At 37.7% G+C, this 16,631-nt stretch overlaps 2 protein-coding genes across 2 annotated transcripts; one reads left to right on the top strand and one right to left on the bottom strand.

Moving 5' to 3' along the window:
• The first annotated feature begins 1,659 nt into the window (after positions 1-1,659).
• On the top strand, positions 1,660-2,601 carry LOC127191067 (olfactory receptor 2H2-like). Its single transcript, XM_051148305.1, has one exon. It carries the CDS (start codon positions 1,660-1,662, stop codon positions 2,599-2,601), a length of 942 nt encoding a protein of 313 aa, XP_051004262.1.
• Positions 2,602-6,555: 3,954 nt separating this feature from the next.
• Positions 6,556-7,509, bottom strand: LOC127191066 (olfactory receptor 2G3-like). The gene has a single exon (XM_051148304.1). The coding sequence runs from the start codon at positions 7,507-7,509 to the stop codon at positions 6,556-6,558; it is 954 nt and encodes a 317-aa protein (XP_051004261.1).
• Between the last annotated feature and the right edge of the window lie 9,122 nt (positions 7,510-16,631).

Genomic DNA, 16,631 nt, shown 5'->3' with positions numbered 1-16,631 from the left:
GCTCTTGCTGATATTCAATTTGGTTTCCCAGGGTTTGAGATCTCAGAATAGAGAGAGGATTATATACTGAGTTTTAAAAACAGACTGTTGCCAGTCTGTCTTCAAGGAATGTGAGTTCTCACAGGACTCTGTAGCTCTGCTGGAATAAGAACTTGGCACAAGAAATAAACTACATCTGATCCAGAGACATCAACTTCAAGAGAAATATACAAATGCTGCCTTTTGCATTTGTGCCATAGGGATCAGAGGGTCACCATGCTTCTATGTGATCTCCATGAATAGCGCTCAGAAAAGTAAAAGGGGTGAGTTGAAAAAACAATCCAGTGATAGCTGAAGTTTTCTGGAAAATGACATTCTGAACAGAAATAGCTAAAGAGTTTCTTGAATTTTGCGTAATGAAAATCAGTTAGGCTAAGACTGTTCCCTAATGAAAAATAATGTGTAAACACTTGGTCCAGGGAAATATATTTCATGAAATAATTAGGAATTATTTAGGAAATGGAAGAAATAAAGTAGATAAGCAGATGTATAAAAATAGATACATTGCTTCTCAATGGAGAAAACAAAGACATAATTTGGATGAACAGAGACTAGTACTCAGTTTCTATTTAAAAAAACGAAAGAACTCAAAGAATAGAATGAAGCTGTAGATATGGGATACAGTAAACAAAATTCCTCAAAACATCAACTAACCCTCTGTGAGTACATTGTACTGATATTCACAACAAAGGTACTAATACATCACCACAGTTCCAAATTCTAGAGAATATAAAAGAGAAATGACCCTGAAAAATGTCAGTCACAAAAACAATATATAAAATTTCTAGAATGCATTAAACAGTAAAAAAAAAGTGAATAAATAAAAAATGGTAAAATTCAAATTATGAATCTATGGGCTTCAAAATAAAAACTTGTGATGGGATCAGCCTGCACTTTAGCATTCCTCAATTATGATGAATACTATGAAACTTCACCTAAATCTGCTTCTAGTGTATGGGTAAAGTTAAAACTATGAATAAACATACTTTAAACATTATACCACAAATCTACCCAGAATCAAGATACAAGCTGTGGGTATGGCATTTTATACTCCAGTCATGTAAACAACTTTGGCTTACTTCAAGTTCTTCACACTTCTCCATCTACTGAATGGAAATAGCTGGATCACAAACCTTATTAAAATGAACTAAATTTCTGTGTCTATAAAAAAATAAGTACCTGGCCAGGGTGATGCATGCTTTTAATTGCACCACTTGAGAGGCAGAGGCAGGAGAATCTTTGTGAGTTCAAGGCCAGCCTGATCTACAAAGCAAATCCAGCAAAGCCAGGGCTACACAGAAAAACTGTCTATAAAACTGTCTATAAAAACAAAAACAAAGAACAATATGTAAGTGTATTTTACATAGTTTATGTTGAAGAGTTATAAATAGATATAAGGCATCAAATATAAAAAGAAAAAGAATGAATGTCAGATGAAAATTATTAAGCATCACTCAATCTAGTATTTTCTCCCTAAACATTATAGGCTAACATCATTTTATTAAGTAAAAAGGAATCATACAAATTACAGTGTCTTGCTTCCTGACTGCTAGCATGTTCACAGGCTTTTGTGCAACGATTTTAATGTCATCTCCTGAAGAGACGATTGTCCCAGAAAGGATGGCCACAGTTTGCAATGACACCCATGGCGATTTCATCCTCCGTGGCTTTTCTGACAGACCATATTTAGAGAAGGTACTTTTTTGGGTCATTTTACTTTTTTATTGTTTGACTCTGTCTGGAAATACAATCATAATTATTGTTTCCTTGAAGGATCCAAAACTCCAGATCCCTATGTATTTCTTTCTTTCCAACCTTTCCTTGTTAGATATTTGTTTCACCAGCAGCTGTGTTCCTCAGATGTTGGTTAATTTTGGAGGTCCAAAAAAGACTATCACCTACCATGGCTGTGCCACCCAGCTGTACATCTTCCTATGGCTTGGCGCCACTGAATGTGTCCTTCTTGTTGTCATGGCTGTGGACCGATATGTAGCAGTGTGTCACCCTCTGAGATACACAACTGTCATGCACCCCAAAGTCTGTCTGCAGCTGGCTGTCCTTGCTTGGGGTGCTGGCTTGATTCAGTCTCTGATTCAATCTTCTGCAACTCTGAGATTGCCCTTTTGCTCCCACCGGATGGTAGATGACATTGTGTGTGAAGTTCCAGCCCTGATTCAGCTCTCCAGTGCAGATACTACCTACAATGAAGTCCAGATGTCCATAGCCAGTGCCATTCTCCTAGTGTTACCCTTGATCATTATCCTTTCCTCCTACATCGCTATTGTGAAGTCTGTGCTGAAGATAAAGTCAACAACAGGCATGAACAAAGCATTTGGCACTTGCACATCTCACATTCTTGTTGTCTCCCTCTTTTATGGTACTGTCACGGGTGTTTACCTTCAGCCTAAGACTCATTATGCTCAGGAACGAGGCAAACTTCTCACCCTTTTCTACACTGTAATAACCCCAACCCTTAATCCTCTCATTTATACACTGAGGAACAAGGAGGTAAAAGAGGCAGTGATAAGATTGGGGTGGAGGACTTGGAGTTCCCACAAATAACTAAGGATGCTGGCATGTGAGTTTCTGTTTCTTGACCTGAAAAATCAGAACAACCTTAGCTCAAAAACATCTAGGTAGGCCTCCTCAAAGTCACGATTAGCTTCATTTTGTTTGGGGCATGATGTTAGCTTCATTTATCAGTTACTGATTACACCCTCAATTTTCTCAAGGTAGCAACACAGGCACAATGTGGCAGATAAATTATTTTAATGGTCATTTTCTTCAGAAATATAATACGATTGACTTGTAAGAGAGAACGACAATAATTACAAAATAAAACACATAGTAATGCTTCATACCTCTCCATTCTTCCTGTTTTCTTCAGATTGTTCTGGGAGTTGAAACCAGAGCATCCTACAAATTGAATGAAACACTCTTTGAATACATCACAGGGCACCTTTTATTTACTTTTAAAACACTAAGGATTTATTGTGTGTGTGAGTGTTTCTGTGTGAATATATGCCATGTATGTTCAGATACCAGTAGGAGCCAGCAGAGAATGCTTGATTTCCTGAGACCGGAACTACAGGGTAACATGAGGGCTAAAAACTGAACTCAGGTCCTTGGAAGAATTGTAAGCACGCTTAACCACTGAACAATCTCTTTAGCTCCTTCTTTTTTTTATGCTGAAGCATCTCATTGAGTTGCCCAGACAAGCAGAGGACATAGGAAACATCCATGCAGACCCGTGCAGGCTCAATGATTGCTGTTTCAGTGTCTGTGAGCCTCTATGAGCCCTGCTTGCATCATTCTGTGGGCTGTGTTCTCACAGTGTCCTTGACCCCTCTAGACTGTTCAGTCATTCATGCTTCCCTTCTGCAGAGTTCTCTGAGCTCTGCCTAATGTTTGGCTGTGGGTATTTGCCATCTGCTCTGATCAGCTGCCTGAAAAGGCCTCTCTGCATTGGCCTATGCACCAATCTATGGGTTTAGCAGAATATCATGATATCGTTATTAATTATTTGATTTGCTTTTCTTCTCTCAGTTATGGTTGGTATTATACTAGGTCTATGGCCACCCACCTTCTAATTCCTGGAAAAACAGGCAGTGTCTGGCATCAACTTCCTCCCATGGTTTGGGCACCAGGGAAGAACAATGTCCACTCTCACTCAATCCATCCACAAAACTATTCTATTTGCCCACCCTAAAGTGACCTGTGTGCCTGAACCCATGAACTCTCCTTGTTATATAGCTTCTCTGGTTTTGTTATTGTGTGGTTTGATTATCCTTTGCTGGGCAGTTAATATCTACTTATAAGTGAGTATATGTCATGTTTTTCTTTCTAGTTAACAGTCTGCCACCAAGGGAAACCATAGCAGGAACTCAGAGCTGGAGTCTAGAGACCAGAACTGAAAAAGAAAACACAGAAGCATATTGCTTTCTGGCTTCCTTGTTCCTATTAAAACACAGGCTCATTCCCGGTGAATGGTACCATCCATGTGTTCTTGGCCCTCCTTCATAAATTAAAATCAGAAATTCCCCCCAAATGTGCCCATAGGCCAATATGATGGAGGCAACATCTCTACTGAGGTTCCTTCTTCCCAGGGGTCTCCACTTTGTGTAAATTGGCAAAAACTTACCAGCATAAATATTCTCCAGAATAAATAAAATTTGGGACAGAAATTATGCCTTCATTAACAACAACTATGTCAAAATTGTGTAAGCATCTTTTCTGATCACCATGGCACAACATGAGGAATCAATAATAGAGGAATCTTTGTAATAATCACAAACACATAAAAATTAAGCCACCTATTCCTCAAATCACCTACTGGTGAATGAAAACTTACAATGGAAGTTCCAATGAGTGAGATTAGTTAGGGTGCATTAATATATGTGGAAAGTGGTCTAAACAAACTTTTATTAATAAAACAATCCTCGGTATCCAAAACAACAACAGAGAGGGAAGCATAACATAGCATGGAAGTTGATAATGCAAAATGTCATCAAGGGGTACATTTGTGGGGATGTTGGCATTGGGCCAAGACCACAAGAAGGGCAGATAAGGCTGTGCTTTATGACATAGATGGTGCCTCAGCAGTTAAGAGTGCATAGTGCTCTCACAGAGGACCTGAGTTTTATTCACATTCTGCTCAGTGACGACACTGGACAATTCCAGCTATAGGGAATCCAGTAAGTCTTTCTCAGGCAAATGTATGCATGTGCACATAGGCACACATGCATTAACAAGATCTGGGAAGTACTGTAAATGGACACATCAAACACTAGAGAAACAATCACAAGCAAAGATCCTGCAAATATCCAGTATTTTTGGCTGAACCTTCCATTTTGGTCGGCTGACATATCATGTTTTTTGAATACTGAATATTTCACACTGTCTCAATTCCTAGATCTTCATAATAATTTTAAATTAGAAATGAAAATGCTTTAATTTTTAAAAATGTGTTTATCTATTGAGATCTTGGTACAGTATCATTCCTTTGATTTTAGTTAATAGTGTTGGTGTGTAATATCTGGCATCTTGGAATCAGAAGCACTGAGTATTGGGCAAACTCCATGTAAATGTAAGAGAAAAATACCAGGACACTAGCAATCTAACTATAAACAAGACAGTGCTATGAAGGGTTACTTCAACTTCATTAATCAAGCTTACTTTTTAATGTTATTAATGGATGTATTGATTTGATATTTGAATGTCGATAACACAAAATTAAAGGTGATTGGGGTGGCTTTTATATTTAGATTAATATGGCTTTAAGAAACACACTTTCTCCTTTATGTGCCCAACGTATAACTCTATGAGGACAATTACCTCTACTTTGCCTATCCTAGCTATAGAAATCCAAAAGACCATGGATTTCACCATATTAACTAGAGAAGGCTGAATCTGAAAACCTAAGAATTTATAATCATTGTGTAGGTCTTCTCGTGTACATACTTTTATAAAAATGAAAAGAATCTGAATAAAACCATGGCATAGTAGATTGCTTCTGCTACACAATTTTCTTTCTTCAGATATAGACAAATATTGGGCCTATAACACGTATTCTTTTTTTTTTAATCAGTATGATGAGGATGAGTGCTGATTTTTATAATTAGTGAGACTAATCATGGTGCAAACACAGAGGGCTCAGAGAAGATTCCATTGAATTCAGTGAGGAAAATCAACACATAGTCTCTCACTCCTACATCCTCCATAGCAAAAAATGTATTCGAGAAAGACATTAGAGTGTTCAAAGGGATACACACACACATACACATTCTCTCTCTCTCTCTCTCTCTCTCTCTCTCTCTCTCTCTCTCTCTCTCTCTCTTTCTCTCTCTCTCTTTCTCTCTCTCTCTCCAAATGGATTAGGTTAAATTTTCATGTCTGGTTTTGCCTGAAAGGGATTTCTAAGATCAAAAGAAAAACAATATCACCTAATATTCTTTATACAAAATTTGAAGTTCAGGAATCCCTATCCAATGGGCATACTTAGATATGGAAAATTGAAATTTTAGTGAAAATCTTACTTAGCAAAACCACAGGATTATATATATATATATAAAAACCAAGTAGGAGACACACTGGAGCAGACCAGTGAGGGGAAACCAGATGTCTACTTTAGGCATTACCAGGGAACACTTGTCCAAGGGCTCACAGGAATACATCAGTATTTTTTATACAAAAGAGATAAACTCATAGACATTTTTTAGTCTAATAAGATAAAGCCAGGATTCTTTTTTTTAAAGCCAGGATTCTTAATAACAGAGTAACCATAAAAAAAGAAAATTGACTACAAGATTCTTGAGAACAGCAAATCTTTTCATTTATTAGATAATGTGATTGTCAGCTCTAGATGGGACATCTCTGGGTATGTTAATTAGAGGATTGTTTCACTGCTTGCAATGCTCCGGAGAGGCCTGGTTCAGTTTTAAAGCATCTGTGTCAGGGTGACCTTGGGTAATGCATCCATGTCAGCACCTTCATCTTTGTGAGGGCAGATCTACATCTCTACCTCACAAGAATTTTATTTCTGGTGCTGTTATCTTTACTCACCAACCTCTTCAAAGCCCCCTTTACATCCTTGTTTCTTAAGGTGTAAATGAGGGGGTTTAGAGTAGGAATAACCACAGTATACAAAAGCGTGATAAACTTCCCCTGACTGTGTGCGTAGGAGCTGTTAGGCTGGATATACACAGCAGTGATTGTGCCATAAAATAGTATTACCACCAGCAGATGGGATCCGCAGGTACTAAGAGCTTTACCCCACGTTAGAGCTGACCTTAACCTCATCAGTGCTTGGGCAATGTACCCATATGATACTAATATGAGTGACATGGGAAGGAGAAGGAGCACCAAGGAAGCCATGAAGAGCTGCACTTCGTTGGCATGAATGTCGACACAGGCCAACTTGATCATGGCAGGAACTTCACAGATGAAGTGATAAATCCTGTGGTTCCCACAGCGAGGCAGGCGGAGGGTGATGGTGCCCTGAATCAGTGTGTTGCCCACTCCACTCAGCCATGCCATCCCTGCAAGAGACTGGCAGAGCCGCGGATGCATAACTGTGGCATAATGGAGTGGCCGGCAAACAGCAGCATAGCGATCAAATGCCATCACTGCGAGGAGGACACACTCAGTGGATCCCAGAGCCAGAGACACATAGAGCTGAATAGCACAGCCTGTGGGAGTAATTGTCTTGGCTGGACCACGGAGGTTCCACAGCAGCTGAGGAACAATGCTGGTGGAAAAGCAGATATCAACGAAAGAGAGGTTTGTAAGGAAATAGTACATGGGTGTTTGGAGCATGGAATCCACACAGGAAACAAGGATGATCGCTGTGTTGCCTACCAGTGTCAGGAGGTAGGAGATCAGCACCACCACAAAGAGGATCTTTTCAAGTTGTGGCTGATCAGAGAAGCCCACCAGGATGAAATCACCACCTGAGCTCTTGTTAATTGTCATTACTCTACTCACAAAAAGGAGGATGGCAAGTGAAGGAATGCATGTTAGATAAAGATAAATGTAATGGGAACAGCAGTCCTCTTCAGAAATATGGACCGTAAAGTTGGAAGATTCACTGTGTTCTCTAAAGAATACTCTAAGGAAAAAGATGGAGGAGTGAGATGGAAGAAAGAGGATGAGGATGACAGGAGGAAGAAGAGGAGGAAGAGCACAGGTTGAACATCAAAGAATGTAGAATGCAGTGAGAACTGTTAATGGTACAAAGCTACACAAAGATCTACAAACAACTAAGGAATGAGAGTGAGAGAAATCATCTTACCCAGGGAAGAACATACCAATTGGTCAACCAATCCCAAATGGTCAGTCCTGAAAACACACAGAAATAACATGTAGACTGAGTAGGATATATGCATATATAGATATGCATCTATAGATATTCATAAATATATACATTCATGTAATCATTCCATTTTAAAAGGCCATGGATTTGAAAGAGGGAAAGAAGGAGTATTTGAGAGGTTTTGAAGGAAGGAAAGGAAAGGGTGAAAATATGTAATTATATTACAATATGGAAAAGAGAAGAAAATGTTTTATGAAGGCTCACAGATATAAAAACTGACCATGTGGAAAATACTCAACAATCAATGATTGCTTAGTTCTTCCCAAGTTGTCTCATGTGTTCTTCAAAAATGTATCATTTCTTCCTCAATATCACCTAGAACATTATCTGCAAAAGGTAGAAAGAGAGACATTAAATATATAACCATGTTATTGGTAGGTATACCATTATATCAATAGGAAAAGTAACAAAGATCCATTTCAGGAGGAAAAATAAAAGGCCATGATACTGTACTTCACTGCCTTAAATGTGTATTTGTAAACACCAAGCTAGAACAAATTACAAGACCATAGTAGTTTAATTGTCTGTTAGATATCATGCATAGATTAGTTTTCTGAGAGTATTTTACTTATAATTTGAAAACAGACAGTGTGGAGTGTATTAACAGTCAACATATAGTACTCCTGTTACTTTTGAATACTTTTTGGGCCCAGCGGAGTCTGTGGAGACTGAAGCTGCAGCCAAGGACCATGCACTGACTGGATCTAGGCTCCCTACACAGACGTGGCAGCTCAGTCCTCATGCTAGTTTCCTAGTAATAGGAATGGGGATGACTCCGACATGGCCTATCTCGCCTACTTTTTGACCACTTTTCACCAGGCCACAGGGGTGTGCTGATATGGGTAGGTGAGCTGTTCTTCAGAGAAGAGGAAACAGGTAATGAGGGTGAGACCATGAGGAGAGGAGAGAAGGGGCTATAACCAGGATTTAAGTTGAATAATTAATAAAATTTAAAAAATAATTTTAGACTTGTATGTTTCATTTTTATGTTATGGTAGCTATGACTCAATGTTTATTTTTAATAGTTCACATTGAACTTGTGTTTTATAAAGTATTTTCCTTATTATTGCAACTTCATAGTGTATAAGCAATGAATTTCTTCCTTTATTTTGATTTTGAAAATGTGTCTGTGTGTAGAGACACTGTACATGGTATTGTGATACATAATGCCATTATCATACATGTGTATATTGTATTTTGAGCAAAGCCTTAATTTCCCATTTCATTTGATTTTAATCAAAGACTTTTTATGAATATCCTGGACAGAAAGCCTTATAGGCTACTGCTTACATTTGGTTATACCTCTTGATCTCATATGGCAACAAAAATAGAACTTTCATCAAAGTAAAATTATTATTTCTATAAAAATATAAGTTTCACACAGTATTACTTAATTCAAGGCCCTGCACAATTTTCAGCTTCCTTTCTGTTTTCAGAATGGTACCCACAATATACACTTCCTACTACATAAAAGTTTTAGCTTCTTTATTCCTATTGTGTCTCTTCCAGATATTATTTTAGTTGTGCTTACCAACTTCTACCTACCCGTTAATGTCTATTTCCAGATGAGCATCTCCTAAGCAGTCACTGGCCTCTGAAACTCTGAGTTGCTTGTTTGTAACCATGTAAATTTACACATGTGCCCATTTCATAAAGCAGGTGACATGTTCTAAAAGAAGAAGGAGACACTTAATGAGTAGAAATGTCTCTGTTAAATCTTTTTAAATTTATCTAAAATAAATGACTATTTTAAATAACAGAATATCAACATAAATACACTTTTGATAAGTTGCTATCTTTTATTATATTATTAAATTGCTATTTTCCCTATTTTCATCTCTTGATGAGCAAACCTTGTTTAAAGTATCTATTAAATATATACTATGATTACATATTAAGATGTTTCTTCAATTATGTAATTCAAAACTAGCCTATATATTCATATTTGTTGAAAAAATTTTAAATTACAACTCTAATGTTTTCTCTCCAAACAAAACCCACATATGAAAACACATCCCTGTGAAAATGGCTAACATATCATCCATTTACCTGTATTTATGTTGTGTCAGGGCATACATACATTTATGTGTATGAATGAATGTTAATCATACATATTTACTGAAAATTATAAGTGTTTGTTCTCTATGTGCTTTCCATATTGTTTAGTCATGGTAAATGAATGCCTTTAGGAAAGTGTAAAACCATATATTAACACTATAATGCTGAAAAATAAAATTTCCCAGAAATATAGGGGTTTTGTTAAGGTAGCTACTATGTATTGTATTTTCCTCTGATACAGTTTTTCCTCTGATATAGTCACCATGTCCAAATGTATTTATTTACCTCAACCTTGTTGACAAAGTAGAAGCCATATTAATTTACTCACATTTTAAATGTAAATATTTAATAAGAAAGCAATGCCTTTAATTCTCTACACTTTTTCAGAAAATACACCGATTCAAATTCAAGGAAACATAAATAGTTACCGTACATGCACACCAACACAGAGAGGCATAGACTGTGTCCTCAGTAGCGCATGAATAGCCAAAACTATTGCTGAATCAGAAAGAACTTCACATTTTCAGTTCTTCAGAAAATGGTAAAATTGGAAAGAATTTAAGTATCTAAACCATAGGGGAATTTTTCCCAATATAAAAGTGATCTTCTTCCATATTTACTTTTACTTATTGCTAAATGTATGTTCTTCAAATATAGATAGATAACTATAAAATTATTTGACATCCAATCTTATACTAAAATTGAATTTACTATATTATCAGAAGTAAATGCTTAGCATGCTAAAAGGCACATGAATTATCAGCTGAGTCACTTAAAGACAGTTGGTGTGGCAGTTGTTGAAAATAATATTATATTCTTAGCTAGAAAGCTTGTACTACAGAGAGACGAGGAAAAGAAAAATGTGTGGTTACTCTTTCCTCACCTCTAAAATTTTTGTCCCCTTATCCTTCCACTTACTTTCATAGACTGAGAAGATTGTGCTTTCCAGAAACAATAGGTTCTGGAAAGGAATCTTTGATTCCAGGGCCAAATATCAGAAGAGAGTGCTTTGCCCAGAGCCAGAGGACACTGAAGTGTGTTGCTGCAGCAGGAAATGATGTCATCCCAAACTGGGACATGGGACTCTCTATATTCCTAATAGGGCAATTATCATCTAGCATGAGAGTGACCAAGAGCAAAATCTTCTGGAAAACTAAGTTGCAATCAATGCTTCTGCACAGGTGGGTGTTTAATATGAGATATTTTCAGGAGGTCAAAGCCACATGTTGGAAAAGATTGTGACGAAAATGAGAATAAATCTCTCACTCTGAACAAGTCAAGATTAAACACCTGTCTCTCATAGAATCATCACCATTACTGAAATTATTGATGACTGGAGATACACATCAACACAGAGAGGCATAGACTGTGTCCTCAGCAGCACATGTATAAATACAGGTGAATGTGTGACATGCCAACCATTGTCACAGGGGTGGATTTTCACATGTGGATTCTGTTGGAGAGAAATTAGAGCAGTTAATTTGACAGTTTTATCTGCATTCTTTAAATTGTTATAAATGGTTTTGTGGTCAGGAAGTTGGAGAGGCCTCACATATAGAGCTCTTAAAAACTCACAAAGATCATTGTACTTCTTTCAAATTCACAAAGCAAAGAACATAGACTAGGGTTGCTTGAGACTCCTTTCTTCCAAGTCATTTGCCTAAAAGCATTTTCTTGGGTAATACATATAATAGCTTATATAAACCCGATACTAGGTACAGAGAGATCTCGTCACAGAAACATTCATTTAGGAATAGAAAGGGTAAAGGCTTGGTAGCATCAGTCATAAATATCTGCTAATAAACACACAACATAATATGTTTCTTGAAGAACATGAACATGAACACAGATAATCATTTTCTCACTGATAACTTTCAGAAGATCCTAAAAAGAAGACTTAGTTCACTTGTTGTCATAAATAAAATCAAACTGAAAACAGGCATATTCATTGGAGAGGAGAGATATAAGTGATGACCATTTCACAATAATACAAAAATTTTCATGTTGAAACTTCTAAGCATTCTATCTCTCTCTATGCCATTAAATAGAGCCCAAGTTAGCAGTAAGTCTTTAATTCAAACATGGTGGTAAATAAGCTATGAGGTATGGGAAAATTTGACATATTAAATAATAGCTCCTGGTGCCTTGGTTTCCTTGAGTGAAAAACTATACTGTCTAGTTTTGTGACAACTTGACACGAGCTGCAGTTATTTGGAAAGAGGGAACCTCAACTGAGAAAATGTGCACAGTAGACTAGCTTGCAAGCAAGCCTGCTGTGTGTTTTCTTAGTTAGTAATTAATGTGGGAGGATCCATCACATTGCGAGCAATGCTATCCTTGACAGGTGGTTCTGAGTACTCTAAGAAAGGAGGCTGATCAAGCCATGATTGAGCAAGACAGTAAGCAGCACTTCTCCATGTACCCTGCACCAATTGTTACTTCCAGATCCCTCCCTTGAATTCCTTCTCTCACTTCCCTAGATGATGGACTGAGTAAACATTGTGAGATGAAATGAACCGCCTCTTCTCCAAGTTGTTTATAGACATGGTGTTTGATATTAGCAATAGAAACTCTAACAAAGGTAAAGACCAGAAGCCAGGCAACTGGCTGGATGCTCATCATGTCAAAACTGGCTGCTTCAAACACTGATGCCACAGGAGGCCACATAAAAGCTACATCTAATTACTGTTGAAGCACAGTGTCAGTCCAGAAGGACCTATCCCAGCCATGGCTCCCTCAAACAATTTGAGACAGACTTTAACATAACAAGCCTTGGTGAACTTCAGACACTATTCTCTTTATTTCCTTTTTTACATATACATTATATTATCAAACATAAATAAAATAGACTACATACAGCAGGAAGAACCACAAAACAATCAGAAATTTTATAAATGTCACATTCATAGTGATTTGGCTATTTGTATTTTCCAAACTTGAAGAAAACATCTTTCCTATATTGGTGAGTCTAAAATTCTGAATGAAAATCATTATATATCATATCTCTTTTTTTCTTTTTTTAAAATTTTTATTAATTTATTCTTGTTACATCTCAATGTTTATCCCATCCCTTGTATCCTCCCACTCTTCCCTCCCTCCCATTTTCCCATTATTCCCCTCCCCTATGACTGTTCCTGAGGGGGATTACCTCCCCCAGTATATGCTCATAGGATATCAAGTCTCATCTTGGTAACCTGCTGTCCTCCTCTGAGTGCCACCAGGTCTCCCCCTCCAGGGGACATGGTCCAATGTGAGGCACCAGAGTACGTGAGAAAGTCATATCCCACTCTCCACTCAACTGTGGAGACTGTTCTGACCACTGGCTAGATCTGGGTAGGGGTTTAAAGTTTACCACCTGTATTGTCCTTGGCTGGCGCCTTAGTTTGAGTGGGACCCCTGGGCCTAAATCTGCCTATCATAATGTTCTACTTGTAGTTAGACCCTCTGGATCCTTCTACTTTGCTATTCTCCCTTGCTTCTCTCATTTAAAGTCCCAATAGGATGTCCTCCCTTTTGTCCCAGTTTCCTGGTAAGTGAAGGCTTTTGTGGGACATGCCTCTTGGGCTAATATGCAGATATAAGTGAGTATATACCGTCTGAGTCTTTCTGCTTCTGGGTTAACTCACTCATTATGATAATTTCTAGCTCAATCCATTTATCCACAAATTTCGGGAATTCCTTGTTTTTAATACCTGAGTAGTATTCCATAGTGTATATGTACCACAGTTTCTTTATCCATTCTTCTACTGATGGACACTTAGGCTGTTTCCAAGTTCTGGCTATTATGAATAAGGCTGCTATGAACATGGTTGAGCAAATTTTCTTGTTGTGTGCTGGAGCATCTTCTGGGTATATTCCAAGGAGTGGAATAGCTGGGTCTCGAAGAAGCCCTATTCCCATTTTTCTGAGATAGCACCAGATAGATTTCCAAAGTGGCTGTACTCGTGTGCCTTCCCACCAACAATGAAGGAGTATTCCTCTCTCCCCACATCCTCACCAGCAAGTGGTGTCGCTTGAATTTTTGATTTTAGCCATTCTGATGGGTGTAAGATGGAATCTCAGAGTTGTTTTGATTTGCATTTCCCTGATGACTAAGGAGGTTGAGCATTTCTTTAAGTGTTTCTCAGCCATTTGATATTCCTCTGTTGAGAATTCTCTGTTTAGTTCCAAGCCCCATTTCTCAATTGGGTTATGTGGTTTGGTGGTGTTTAATTTCTTGAGTTCTTTATATATTTTGGATATTAGACCTTTGTCAGATGTGGGGTTGGTGAAGATCTTTTCCCAGTCTGTAGGCTGTCGCTTTGTTCTCTGGACAGTGTCTCCTGCCTTACAGAAGCTTCTCAGCCTCATGAGGTCCCATTTATTAATGGTTGACATTAAGGCCTGGGCCATTGGTGTTCTGTTCAGGAAGTTGTCTCCTGTGCCAATATGTTCCAGGCTCTTCCCCACTTTTTCTTCTAAGTGACTTAGTGTCTCTGGTTTTATGTTGAGGTCTTTAATCCACTTGCATTTGAGTTTTGTGCAAGGTGACAAATATGGGTCCAGTTGCATTTTTTTTACACATAGACCTCCAGTTAGACCAGTACCATTTGTTGAAGATGCTATCCTTTTTCCATTGAATTGATTTGGATTCTTTGTCAAAAATCAAGTGACCATATGTGTGTGGATCCATATCTGGGTCTTCGATTTGATTCCACTGATCAACCAGCCTGTTGCTGTGCCAGTACCATGCTTTTTAAATTACTATTGCTTTATAGTACAGTTTGAGATCAGATATGGAGATTCCTCCGGAGCACCTTTTATTGTACAAGATTGTTTTAGCTATTCTGGGTTTTTTGTTTTTCCATATGAAGTTCAGAATTGAACTTTCAACATCTTTAAAAAGTTGTTTAGGTATTTTGATAGGTATTGCATTGAATCTGTAGATTGCTTTTGGTGGGATGGCCATTTTTACTATGTTAATGCTCCCAATCCATGAGCAAGGACGATCATTCCATCTTCTCAGGTCATCTTCAATCTCTTTCTTCAGAGTTTTGAATTTTTTTTCAAACAAGTCCTTCACTTGCTTAGTTAGAGTAACTCCTAGATATTTTATATTGCTTGTGGCTAATGTGAAGGGTGTGGTTTTCCTAATTTCCTCCTCTGCAAGCTTGTCATTTGTGTATAGGAAGGCTACAGACTTTTTTGAGTTAATTTTGTATCCAGCTAATTTGCTGAAGGTGTTTATCAGCTGTAGGAGTTCTCTGGTGGAATTTTGAGGGTCACTTATGTACACTATCATATCATCTGCAAATAGGGATAATTTGACTTTATCCTTTCCCATTTGGATCCCCTTGATCTCCTTTTGTTGCCTTATTGCTCTGGCTAGAACTTCGAGTACTATATTGAGGAGATATGGAGAGAGTGGGCAGCCTCTATTAACTTAAAACATGTATCTAGACCTAAAAACATCTTAATACCTAAACAACTAAGCTTAATTGTAAGACAAAATTATCTTGTCTTCAACCCCATCAGAGACTTGAGAAGGAGTAAAAATTAATTATCTGAATAAACCGAAAATTCAGGTTAGCAGCTTCCAAAATGAAAAAATGACAGAGACATTTTTCTGTCTGAACAGTCACCCAACACTTTCTATAATATTGGAGCATCATCTTCAGCCTTCTGTCCCTATATTTCTGATCGACATATTTGTGAGTTAGGAAATACTGTGGTCTTGCTTACTCTGTCTTGGCAGAGTTTGACTGTCAACTCTGCCTGAATCCATGCTTGCCCATTTTTAGGCAGAATTCTGTCTGTGGCAGAAACAAGGACATTTATCATAGGTTTAACAGATAGATATTATGCTATAGATAGATAAGGTAAAATAGATAAGGATTTCAAAAAGCCTCAGAGACCCACAGAATATGGCATTTAAAGATATTTTTATTATTTTAAAGATTCTTTGACCACAAGACCGGTTAACTCCTGGCAACACCCACCCAACCTTAGAGATGAGGAACATCAAAGAACCTCCTTATGCAGTTGGCTTCAAATGTTGCAAACCAGCCACTGGCAAGATACTGTTTTTACGTATTCTCCACTAGGACCACAGTGGGGGAGCACTTCCCTACCATCCCAGCAGAAGACCCTGATTGATTCAAAAATCAGTTCTCCGTATGCAATGTCCATCTCAAAATGTCCTCTCAGAACCATCTTTGCTATATCCCAAAGGCTCTAAAAGTTGAATTTGATTCTAGGAACTTTCAAATTTCCTCCCTGATCCCTTTGATGATTCACTAGTCTTTCAAATTGTCTTCTTCAATTCCAGATAGTTTTGTAGTTTCAGAACCCTCCTTCTACTGATTTCTAGTGTTATTATGATATAATAAAATAATTTTATTTCATTATTTTGTGTTTTCAAATACTTCCTGTAGGTCTTAAAATGCATTAATTCTTGGAAACAAAAGCTACCAAAACAGTTTAATGTAGAAATAAAAGGTCTGAATTTACCTAAAACAGTTACATGGACTAAATCAGTGCTCATTCACCACAGAAATAAAGTCCTTCAACAGATGAGCTTATTGATGGATTCTGCCAACCATTTAATAAAGGATGAACAGTAACCCTGAAACTCTTCCAAAAGATAGCAGAACATGGACCACATCCTCTCTCTCTCTCTCTCTCT

Source organism: Acomys russatus, chromosome 6 (genome assembly GCF_903995435.1).
Source record: "Acomys russatus chromosome 6, mAcoRus1.1, whole genome shotgun sequence".
Lineage (NCBI taxonomy): Eukaryota > Metazoa > Chordata > Mammalia > Rodentia > Muridae > Acomys > Acomys russatus.
This window is presented reverse-complemented; position numbering and strand designations above follow the sequence as displayed.